At 42.3% G+C, this 12,642-nt stretch overlaps 1 protein-coding gene across 5 annotated transcripts in view; it reads left to right on the forward strand.

Annotated features, from left to right (window-relative positions):
• Positions 1-568: 568 nt before the first annotated feature.
• LOC131140099 (single-stranded DNA-binding protein 3) overlaps positions 569-12,642 on the forward strand; it is a 44,383-nt gene continuing 32,309 nt past the window's right edge. For 2 of the 5 annotated variants that reach the window (XM_058090222.2, XM_058090223.2), the window contains exons 1-2: positions 569-962; positions 9,242-9,314. In XM_058090222.2, the coding sequence (XP_057946205.2) occupies positions 907-962; positions 9,242-9,314 (129 nt within the window). In that variant the 5' untranslated portion in view covers positions 569-906. The remainder of the gene's footprint in view (positions 963-9,241; positions 9,315-12,642) is intronic. The other 3 variants (XM_058090221.2, XM_058090225.2, XM_058090224.2) reach the window with 3 other exon arrangements.

Genomic DNA, 12,642 nt, shown 5'->3' on the forward strand with positions numbered 1-12,642 from the left:
TTACTTTGACTCTTCCTATCATATTTTGATGACAAAATTGCAATGGCATTACTCTGCAACATTGCGTGTGTGCATGACCTTTCCTCCCACATTCCAAAAACATGCTAGGTTAAATGGCCACTCCAAATTGTCCATAGGTATGAATGTGAGTGTGAATGGTTGTTTGTCTATATGTGCCCTGTGATTGGCTGGCCACCAGTCCAGGGTGTACCCCGCCCCTTGTCTGAAGTCAGCTGGGATAGGCTCCAGCATACCCTGCGACCCTTGTGAGGATAAGTGGTATAGAAAATGGATGGATGGATGTCATCATGACCAATAAATAAAAGGCAAAATCACTGAATGCTCTTGAAAATGTTCAGGATTCATACTAAAGTTCATTTTAACCAGACCAAACTCTAACTTTACAAAAAATTAATTCCGTGCCCCGAAACAATGACTCATAAGCCGACCAGGCCTGAACTTGACGCCCATTCGAACTTGAAGTAAAGTTGTCAGAGGCAAAAAAAGACGCTGTGCCTTTAAGAAGCCCCCACCTTTGCTTAACAGGGGGATGAGAGCTGAATCCTGGAACAGCGATTGAAAAAAAAAGCTCCACCAGCGGACGGTTTCAAGTTCCCCCCTCTGGTGAAACCCTGCCTGATTTGTGGGCAATGTTGGGATGTAAAAAAAAAAGGAAATCGGAGCAAAGAGAGAGAGAGAGAGGAGAGAGGGGGAGAGAGAGAGGGAGAGAGAGAGAGAGAGAGAGAGAGAGAGAGAGAGAGAGAGAGAGAGAAAACGAGACAGAGGAGGGAGAGAAAGAGATCGAGAGAGGGAGACAACACTAACTGGGTAGCTATGGAGATACCTGCTAGCTTTCTTTGACAGGTGCCGAGTGGGATAAAATAAAGTCGCCGAGCAGCTTCCACGATGTACGGCAAGGGTAAAGGAGCTGTGGTCCCCTCAGACAGCCAAGCGAGAGAGAAGTAAGTGCACTGTTTGCACACTTCCATGATGGGGAGTGCTAAGGCTAGTTGGCTAAACTTGCTAGCTGATGAACTTCTGCGCAAACTGCTGCCTAGCAAGTAAATTCGCTTTGTTTGGTAATTGCTCCTGCAGCTTTCTTCCATTGTTGGCTACAGTTAGCTAACCCGGAGCGGAGCTGCAAGAGCCGGGTAAAGTTGTGCAGCAAGTGTGGCTAGCATGTGGGGCTCCCCATGGCTAAGAACTTGCAAGTGTGGTCGTAATAGTAGTGGGGAATAATGAATTGTATGAAAATAGTACATATATATGTTTATGTTTGCTAGATTTTACTTCACACTGCTCCATGCGGCTCATCAAACCACATCGTAGCCGCGTGTGGGTGCTCCATTTGCGGATGCAGCCCCTTGCACTAGTGCGCCTCTTAACTTTTACATTTCCTCCACTCCAGCAAGGCACTACTGTGCAAAAGTACCAAATCGGTGTTGCCGAACAGAGCAGGGACAATTTAGCGAGGCATTTAACGGGGTGATTGTGTGCTGGTTAGGGCTAAAGCCGCAGCAGCCTCGGGTTTCTTTGTTTGCAGACGATTGTTCACTACAGTGTTGAACGGGACTCACTACCAGGGCACAATATGAGGTCACAGCATTGACATGCATTGGTTTAAAAGTTCAACTCAAAGTGCATGTTGGTGTTTCAGTGCATTATGTTGTGTTAAACTCCTCCGACACACCACAGGGCAGGTAAAAAGCCTTCCCTTTTGTCCTGCAGCTGCTCATCCCGGCATCTCCTTCATCTCCCACTTTCCCCATCCTTTTGCTGCTCCTTGTGTTGAATTATTGAGACGGAGCCGAGCATCTGCTCTCTCAGCTTTGCCTCCCACTTGAGCCAGATACAGCAAGGCGGACTCATCCATGTTTAAAGAGGGGCTGCTATTGTCAAGATAAAGAAGAAGGCGCTTTCTCGTAACATGTTTAGGTGTGGCGGTCATGGGCACCGGGGGGGAAAGATTTCTCACTTTTATATGTGCATGCCCCCCCCCCACGCCGTCACTACATGTTCCATTTTTTCCCCCCACAAAGCACAAGAGGGATCGGCGCTGGGGGTCAGGAGGTTAGCGCACATGGTGTGATGGAGGGAGAAGATTGTGCTTTTAGTCGGACGATCCGGGTCGAGCTGAGGCTGAAATTTTGAAAGTGGGAGGGAAAACAAGGTTGGATGTTCTATCTACTTGATTTTTCTGTTTACTTGAGACCAGTTCTAAGCTAAATCCAGATTAAAAACAGTCCTTCTGATTGTTGGTTCATACAAACATTTGAAAATACGTCACAAAAGTACTTAAACCTGCAGAAAACATAGGATACCATATCTTTAATCTCTGCATATACACCCAACCAAAATGCTAATAGTGTAACATTTGTGCTACATTGCGACTCAGTCCGGAGCCTTTCTCACAGAATAACTGCAGCAGACCCACATTACCCTGGCTGTGTCTTTTAAACAGAACACAGTGAAGGGAAAGCAGGCAACAGTGTGGGTTTTCACACAGCAACAACACCAGTTTATAACAGAGAAGCGGGGAAACAGTTAGGAAAATTGCATCTTTTCCCGTGCTGTGTGAAAGGGGCAAAGTCTACATAGAATATTCAAAAGTTAGATTTTTCTGGAAGGACAGTTCAGTTGTGTTTGCAGATCTGTGTCAAAGTGGATCTTTTTCAAATACACAAACCCTGTCCCGGCATTGTGGTGCATAACAGCTCTGATGGGGAAATTGCCGGATGGACTCGTCTGTCTGTGCCTTTTGTACAGAACAGTGTCATGGAGGGGAAAAATGCCACACAAATGCTGGGTTTTACAAGCACTGTTACATTAATGAGGTGTATTACAAAGCAAGGATGAGCAGTGCAGTTATTTTTTGCAAGTCTGTGTGAAAGGGGCACAGCAATCCACACTGTGTCGGAATAGTAAATAGTCAATAGGATCACTGGTTGAAAACAATGTAATGCATAAGGTACACCGAAATATTCCGATATTATGTTGGCTTCCCGGCAACGCTCACTTCTGATCATGTGACAGCAAAGGGGCGACAAAGTCATCACTTTGAGAAAGTAGTGGTTTGTCTGTTTATACAGAAACGACACTGGCAATGTTGCCAGATTTTTCCACTTATTTACCCTTTCAGGGCTCTTTCCACCTGAAAATGTTCCCATGTGAACAAAAGAAAAAACCCTGTAACCCCTTTCCCACAGCACATTACCTACCTGCTCACCACGGTGCTCGATGCTATTGCTACAATACACTCCACAGTCTTCACTTTGCTGCCGTGCTCTGTTTTGTTGCTGTCCTCAGTCTCCGCTTGGATAAAATGAGTTGATACCTTTGTTATCCTTCATTTTTGGTGTTTGTTAGCAGTGAATATAACTTGAATAACTTAAATCTTCCTCTAATACCACCCACAAATGGTTCCTAACTAACCCCCCCCCACCCGCCAACCCTCCATACTATTCTTATCGCTTTACCCCCTTGTCCTCAAGCTTGAATAATGCACCAAAACACATAGGCACCACACATAAAAGTTTCATCGAAGGACTCCTGAGAGGGACGACGGACCTCCAGACGCCAAACCAAGTGCTCCACGTGAACATAAATGAAGCGGCACCCTTTACTTTTGAAATCCATACAAGAGTGTTGTCTTGGCACCAGCATGGGATCCCCATAGGTGCTCATGTGTGGTTTTTGGTGCAGAAAAAGGCACTGGTAAGCACTTTATGGTCCTATGTGTGTGTGTGTGTCTGTGGGACTGATGACCTGCAAGTGACAGTGTCTTACACTCTACACCAGCGGTCACTGAGAGCTTTGTGACCTACAAATTGCTGGGAGCTCCTAAGAAAGTGGTCAGATTCCTGCGGCCGTGTGGTCAAGTGTGTGTGTGTGTGTGTGTGTGTGTGTGTGTGGAAAGAGGCTGTCAGCACAACAGCAGTCTTGGACCTTGAAGTTTGTCCACCCTTGTCCACTGCTGCAGAAGGGTCTGCGTTCAGGGTCAAATTGTGACAATCAAGACATTTATGTAGAAGAAATGTTTTCATTCAATGTACTGTTCATACAAGTGTAAAGAGAAGTTAACCCCTGTAGAATAACATAATAAATATCTGCTGTACTGAGTAAGTTGGGGTTGGGGATATCCTCACCCTCGTCCTCCTGGAGCCTTGGCTGAATAAAGTCAGTGTCCAGGTTTCATCACTATTAGAGCTGTCAATCATTTATGCTTTATTTATGACATTATGGCATTTACCGTATTTTCCGGACTATAAGTCGCACTTTTTTTCATAGGTTGGCTGTTCCTGTGATTTATTTTTCAGAGCAACTTATGCATGAAAAACTGTTTATGTTGTTTATGTTACATAAACAGCGGACAGCTTTTCTGTTCATGTTTATTTTTTGTGTATCTGAATAACCATTGTGTTAGCATATCTTACACCTATTCAGCCTGTTCTTTTCTTTTATTAATGTTAGAACTTGCCTTCCAAGAGGAGAGTAATGTCTGTTTTGGTCAAGTAGTTTTAAATAAATTACCCGCAAAAAATGCAGATTATACTCCAGTGCGACTTATGTATGTTTTTTTCTACCTAATCATGCATTTTTGGCCTTGAGCGACTTATACTCCGGAGCGGCTTATAGTCCAGAAAATATGGTAAATTGTGCACCACTTTCTTTACCGAGCACATCTCCACTCAAACAGTGTGGCCATCGGATTTATGCTATTTTTATTATGTGAAGGCTGAAAGCCTGAATTCAACAGTATCAACGTTGAAGTAAATATTCTTTGACCCTTTGGTGAGCTACTGAAAATGAGCCGATATACTATAGTATCGCTTTCATAAGCCTGGACACACGATGTGTTTATGTTCATTAAACAACCACACACAGACGTGTGACAAAAAGAAGCTCCCAACTAACCAATTTGTTTACCTAAAACAAAATGTCACTTTGGTAAAAAGTTACATTTGGAGTCCGAAGATCAGAAGGTGGGCAATAACATTAGGAAAAGGAAACTAGGAAACTAGGAAAAGTCCAGTGGCATTATGTTTGCGAAGGGAGTGATTGGTATAGTCTGTGTAAAGCTGGTTTTCCAGACCACTTTTGATTCTCCCGGCAATACCGGACAAAATGCGTCCGTTGTCTCCTCAATGTGGGTGTTGACAAGTCTACGTGACACAGTACACATGTAGGCCACGCCCATCCGCCTTTGTGATCGGCTTTGAACGACATTTATCGGCAAATGTTGTTTGGCAAAAACTCACAACTTGAACAGTTGTCTCATGAAAGTTAGCCTATTTTGTGGCACCTTCCGACTCAAAATAGGCTAAATATTTTGGGCTGCAACTAATGATTATTTTTTTTGGTGATTTAATATGAAGCTTGTTGTTTCGATTCATTGAGTGGCCAAGGGGCCATTTGCAGCCCGCACTCTTTTTTTTTTTAATGTATTTTTATTGGCCCTTGGAATGTTGTAGAACACTTGGGGAAATGGGAAAGATAAAGCACAATATAAAAGCAAATGGATGACTTTGGAAATTAAAAAAATATTTGCTTTTGAGAGGCTGAAATTTGAGAATATTTACAGTTTTTAAATCAAAAAGCAATTACTGAAGTTCCAAAATAATTGTCTATTAATTAACACCAAGTAAGTAACCAGTAGTACCAAACCCTGCATGTCCTCATTGTCGTTGACTGTGTTCTTCATTGGCCCATGATGGACGTTACTTGCAAGCCGAACTGGCATGCTTTAGCTGGTCAACTTTTAGACGGCATTCTTGCGACGCATCTGGAAGAACCTGTCGGTTCTTTCCTTTCTTGCATCAAAAATTCAGTCCTCACCCTGTAAGGAGCAATGTGCCAAAATAGCCTCCGGCCTGTAGTCTAGCATAAATTAAGATACAGTAAGTGCTGTAGGTTAGATCACATGACTCATTCATGATTGTTGTTGAAAGTGCGGCTAGCTATGGCGATGATGCTCTATTCTTGTGTCACGAGTCGCCTGCCTGCCAGCGAGCCGAAGGCATAAGAAGACGTTTATTGTGTGGTCGCTGTCGTCATCACCTCAATGTCCATGCAGTATGAACTTGTGCCACTTTTATAGCCCGCACTTTCTGTTGCTCTTTTTAAATAAACATTTCGCCATCAAATACCCACACGATTCTCTGAAATGCGGTGCTTAAATTATATCCTCAATGCGTCGGCGCTGATAGTTGATAGACTTGACTGACATCATGTTAACTATTTGTGGCAGGTGTCCAAACTGGTCTGTTCTGCAAACACTGCATACCGAAATAGCTCCTGTTGTTTTAGACCAGCTTGAAACCCCCACGACTTCTGAAGACTGGAGCTGGAGCTTGTCGCGCAATTGTGGAGACACTAGAGCTCTGCATTGGACGACATTTCTTTCATCATTCATCAACTAATTGTTATTTGTGTACATTATTTTCACTTAGATGGGAGAATCTCTCTCAGTATGTTCAGTAATCCACGGCAAGAGTGGTTGTACGGCGTGTAGCTCAACTTCCCACAGCTGACATGTTCTTGTTCTGCCAAGTAGTAGCAGTAGGCACTATTGAGGGACTTTTTGGGGGTGTCGCGCCCCAAGGAACCCCCAAAACTTGTAAGATTTACTGAGTTTCAGACTATGGTAAAGCCCTCAAAAATACAATTTAATCTACAGAATAATTATAACAATGCTGTAAATGCTCAGTTTAATTACCTAAAGAAGCAGTAAATAGAGAGATGCTCTTTCCAAAAGTCTTCTTTTGCTGCTTCACTCCATCACTTTTTTCCAAATATATTCATTTAAAAGATTATATTGGTGTTTCGCAGTTGACTATGGACTACTTGTAGACAAAAGTATGCATTTGTAAGCATAGTGTACATGTTTTTGACCATTAATAAGCATTTTCAAGCATAAAAATGGCAAAATGAAGTAAAATACAAACAAGGCATTCAGAACACAAACTGCACTTCACCACTATAACAGCTTCCAATAAAATCTGTTTGTTAATTAAATGCAAAAAATCCTTACATTTATTAATGCTATGCATCAATTTTGTGCAGTATTTCAGAAAGGGATGAAGCTTGGCTAACTGTTCTAATGGGATTACAGCCTCTACACACATTACTACAAAACCCTCAACAAAATGTCATATTTGTGCTTGTGGTTAAAGAAGACTGATGCAATTCCAATTGCCTCTGAATGTAAGATATTTGTTATGATGCCCTTATTTTGTTTTGATCATTAGACAGGATGTGGCAAACATCACTCTTATTTTGAAGTTCAGTGTGTTGAGAGTGTCTGATGGTAAGGACAAACTGGGTGCAAGAATAAACGTGCCTATTGTCCTCGTTTCATTCGAACTTGCATGACGCCAGCGGGCATTTTAAAATGCTTATTTGTATTAACACACACAGCCGCACCAGCATGCTCTGCTAAACTCAGCTGATTCAGCTAGTTTCCATTCACACTTGTTTTTAGGCCATTTTTCAGTTTGCCCTTTGAACATGTGTAGTCCGGGAGGGGGAGATTGCACCATGATTGAGCGGTTTGCCAGGGAAATATGTTCCTTCTCCTCACCATGACAGAGTTTAAGAGTAGATTCGCATTTATTAGCCAATTCCGTCAGCGATTATGTTAAGGTGGAAATCATGGGAGGTATGTGTCAGTATGGTTAGAGAGAAAGAAGCGACCAGCTATCTGAAAATTGGGAATTTGTAAGCATTTTTTCAGAAAAAACAACCCTAAGTTGCTTCTCATAAGCAGACCTGGCAGTGTTGGTGTGTCTACTATATTGGGTCGTTGGGACTATAAGGGTGTTATTTCTGTCTGTCTCTCTGATAAAAAACAAAACAAACAAAAAAACATATTTCAAATGTAAACATGTTTACATCGAACTACGGATGTATCAATTTATAAATATGGAATTCTACTTTGCAGAAATTCACTTATCAACCTCTGGTCTGGAACCAGTTAACTGTTATAAACGAAGGACGCCTTTGTATATAAAAACATATTTTTCAAACTTTAATAATGATGTAGAGTGCATTATAAAGTGGAAAGGACATGGCCATTTATTAGTACAAGTGTATACTAGTATAATGTGTAAATGTATTGCACAGTACAGTAGCCACTGAACCAATGTTGTAATAGTGCCGGGGAACAAACTGCTCAGTCAGCTTGTAGCGCTGTTTTAAACAAGTGTGTTACTACTACTCCAGGATACTTCAAAAGCTGCTACTGCCATTTTGTGGAATTGGTAAAACACTACATCAGGAGGTTACCTACAGCCGAGGTCTTAATGCCCATATTTTGTGATCTGGGCTAATTCCAAACCCTGACGGTTATTTGTTATTGTCGACCAAGCACTCGGTGACTATAGGAGATTCTGCAGTAAAAGGAATTGAGACGTTAATTCTGGATTTCATCATACGAAAATACTCGTAAAAATGGGAATACGAAGAGCTTCTGGAAATAAAGACAGACAGATTATCTCAAAACCCCGTTTCATTGATCAGCTGATGATGACAACGGTCTGCTGTCCCTCTCATTAGGGCCGGATCGGTCCCGTCAGGAGCTGCTGCAGTCGCACGGGGCCACAGTCATGTCCACACCGCCGGTCGATTGATGGTCCATTAACGGCCTATTAAACATGACTAAGTCAGGGAGTTGGGGAGCACAATGTTGGGTCAATAGGGGTTTCCCCACTCCTCTCCACCATTGGTGTCTGTTTATAACCCCACTAGGCTGTTTTGTATTGGCCGTGATTTAATTGGAATGTTTTTTTGCTACTTTTAACGTCATTGAATGTAGTTATTGACTAGATTCTTGTGCTCTCTGTAAGCAGTCGCTGATTGTTATAGGAGATGAGAGCCAGAGTCTGATGACGTTTAATGTCTTTTAATGTTTTTGAATAGCTGTTTGACAAAGCCGCTCACTCAGGCGTTTGTAGAAAAGGATAGCGTAAAGCGTTCCCCCTTTAAAGTTCACCCATTAAAGCATCGCAAGTCGCACTTTGATCGTTTCAGACACATCAAGCTATTTCATTGTGGAACTTCAAAAAAAAATAATATTTTGGCATTTTATTCATACGGCATTGCTCAGGCGAACGACTCAGCTTTACACCTCTACAACAATGTCTTTGCTTGTAAAATGCAGAACGGGGGAAAGGGAAAGGTCACGAAAAGTTTGCAAGCTAAATTGGGTCTTTTAACCTTTTTTTATACTTCCTGTGCCTTCCAGGTTGGCGTTGTATGTGTACGAGTATCTGCTACACGTGGGAGCACAGAAGTCGGCACAGACCTTCCTGTCTGAGGTAAGAATTGGTACTTTAGATGGGCAACTTTTGCCTGTGATTATTAAAACTTTACCTTTGGCCATATGGACAAGAATCTTGGAATCAAACCTGTTTAAACTAAACTAGTGATTCCCATTCATTTTTGTCATGGCTGCCCTATAGGACAGACATTTTTTATGCCCCCAATGATTTGAAATACTATTGAGAACCTGCTACTGTATGAGTTTTTGCAGCAGCATCATTCACGCATGAATAAAGACACTAACACCCCTGCCCACCTTGAAAAAAATGTAAGTATAGTAGTATATAGTATGAATGCAGTGGTATATGGTACACTATAGTGTCCTTTGCCTCTTGCGACCCTAACCTTTCACTCTTAATTCTTCATTTTACCAAGACATTGCAGGTTCTCCACAGGACTGCAATCTATTTGTGGAGGGGTGCATTGCGTTATGCGGGGGTGTTCTTCTGTCGCTTTCTTTTGTCTTGTTTTTTTTAACATTTCACGAACAAGACAGATCGCCGACTCCAAATTGTCCACAGGTATGAATGTGAGTGTGAATGGTTGTTTGTCTATATGTGCCCTGTGATTGGCTGGCCACCAGTCCAGGGTGTACCCCGCCTCTCGCTCAAAGATGGCTGGGGTAGGCTCCAGCATCCTCGCGACCCTCGTGAGGAAAAGCGGTAGAAATTGAATGAATGAATGAATGAAATTGTCCATAGGTATGAATGTAAGTGTGAATGGTTGTTTGTCTATATGTGCCCTGTGATTGGCTGGCGACCCACCACTCACCCAAAGACAGCTGGGATTGACTCCAGCATACCCGCGACCCTAGTGAGGAGAAGCTGCATGGTTGGATAGTCACCGTAAACCTATGCACCACCTTTCCACCACCTCTTGGAGAAAGTTGGATGAATTCTAAAATCACTTGTGTAGCCCCTTGGATCTTCCTTGTGATTTTCTGTTAATAATTGATCACAATGCCCAAATCGATGTCTTGTAGTCAGTAGTTCCCTCTCCTTCTCACACTACATTTGCCTTCTTTTTTTGTATTGTATGCCCCCTTCCTGCTCTCTCAGCATTCTCCTTTTGCAGCTTGCAAGAAAATATAGACTTATCTTTTTTCTGCAATAATGAGTTTCTTCTCTGGAGTTCAACATCTTGTGGGTCCCTTGCAAATAGAGGAACTAATGAAGCTAGGGGTGATGCCTGCTGTTGCTTGGCGTCACGTGTGACAAAGCGAGACCAAATAATGCCACGGCTGCTTAATGGATGGGGGTAGTGATGCGTACCTATACGTACGTGTTCTGCATCCTGATGCAGTCGTCCCTCGCAATATCGCGGTTCGATTATCACTCCCTCATTGTATCGTGTTTTTTCTAAAATTAAATAATGATCACTGTTTTAGGGTAGACTATGGTCTATTATTAGTTAACAGTTAGTTATTAGTTAACCGTGCACTTGATGCAGAAAGAAAGAAAGGTTCCCCTCCCATTCCATGTGGAAGTGGTAAATTTGTAGCATCATACTTTGTCCATTTTCCCCTTTCGTTAGAAACCCTTTCTTCAGTTTCGAAGAAGTAAATTGGAGGCAAACTTGTCAGCGCACTTGTTTGCTAGCTAATGGCAATCTAGAGTCCCTGTAGCATAAGTGGTGACTATAGTGGTGTTATTTCTGCATGGCTCTAATAATCTTAAAAATCTTTAGAAAGTCATAATCAGGTTTTCCATGTTCCAATATTGCAGAATTTCATTTATCACGGTCGGGTCTGGAACCAATGGACGATGGTACTTGACTAAGGAGTAAAGAAGTCGTACGGGAGGGTGGCATTTCCTGCCAATGCACACCACTTTCAGTCAAGAAATGCGTGACAGCTGACACAATTCATCATAGGAATAAAATGTAAAGACTCCAAATAATCCAAAAGTCAAACACACGGCGCTCTCGCTCACCGGCAACAATAAAGGTGCCCTTTGATTAATGTGATCACTCTTCTTGCAAGTCATGACAGCTGCCACATTACACAGTAGAAATAATCAGTTTGACGCAAAATAATCCACCAAGCCAGGGAAATTGCTGTTGTACAACCTTCATGAAGCCATGTCCAGCCTGGTGCAAGTGGACTAACTTTTGATAAAAATCCCATAAAAATTCCCCAAATCTTGACATAAGTCTTCCGAGGAGTGTGGAAGCCTGATAAATTTGGTGTCCCAATACTTTTGCTCACACTGTGCATCATATCAAACACAGAACTCATTCTAAAAGACCTATCAGGTCTTTTGTAGTCCTCTCAGATATTAGTTGTCCTCATGCTGATTACATGAGCGGGAGGTGTGGTGTACATTTTTCATGAGCCAAATCCTATAAAGTTACGCGGCCATTCCGCTTTCTTGTAAGCTGCGACATGCCACCTTTGACGCGGGGAAACACCCCATGCAGCAACAAATGCCTGCGTAACTTAAGGGAGAGTCGTTTGATTGGAGTGGAAGAAGAGCCAAAAAAAAACACAAGCGGGTCACTTTGGTTGGGTTAGGTATGGAAATTTTAACAAATTTATTGTCACTGAAAATGATTCAGATAGTATAGAGTGTATCCCGCCTCTTGCCTGAAAACAGCTGGGATAGGCTCCAGCACCGCCGCAACCCTCGTAAGGGTAAGCAGTAGAAAATGAATTAATGAATATAGTACCAGGTTGTGGCACCCTTACTTTAGGGGTGCCAACTGCGGTATGCATGGGGCTTGACAAAGAATCGTTAAAAAGGTTAAACTTTCTCAAGTCAAATCACAAATCTGGTCTCTTTGTCTTCAAGGTTTCACTGAAGTTAGTTCAGTGAAACCTTTTGAAAACTACTGGCTCCTTGCAATTCAGAAATGCCAAAAACGTATGCAAAGTCTCGGCTATACAGGTACAGCTTTGCAATGTTTGAAGTCACAAAATCCAAAACATCAAAATGATCAGACGTCTGAAACGTTCCTCGAAGATCAGAACCAAACTGAATTAGCTTGAGTAGTCGTCATGAGCTTCAACGTTCCAAATCATCCTGTGACGAACGAACATAACTACCCTGATGGAAACATGGGTAAAGATATGTTAGCAATTACAATTGTAATAGATTTTAGCAGTGTTTCCATGTCACGTTAGTAACTTTCATGAAATTCAAAACGTAAAAAAAAAACTTACCTCCAAGAACCGATCCAAACTGACCTGAATTATCTGGGTGGTGACACTTTGTTCCTGCTATGTCACGGTAGTAGCTATCACATAGCTTCAACGTTCCAAACCAACCTGTGAAGAGTGGCCTGAACTGCCCAGGTGAAAACGCAGGTAAAGATGTCTGAAAACCA

Source organism: Doryrhamphus excisus, linkage group LG14 (genome assembly GCF_037039965.1).
Source record: "Doryrhamphus excisus strain RoL-2023G ecotype Guam linkage group LG14, RoL_Dexc_Guam_v1.1, whole genome shotgun sequence".
In the NCBI taxonomy this organism is placed as follows: Eukaryota; Metazoa; Chordata; class Actinopteri; order Syngnathiformes; family Syngnathidae; genus Doryrhamphus; species Doryrhamphus excisus.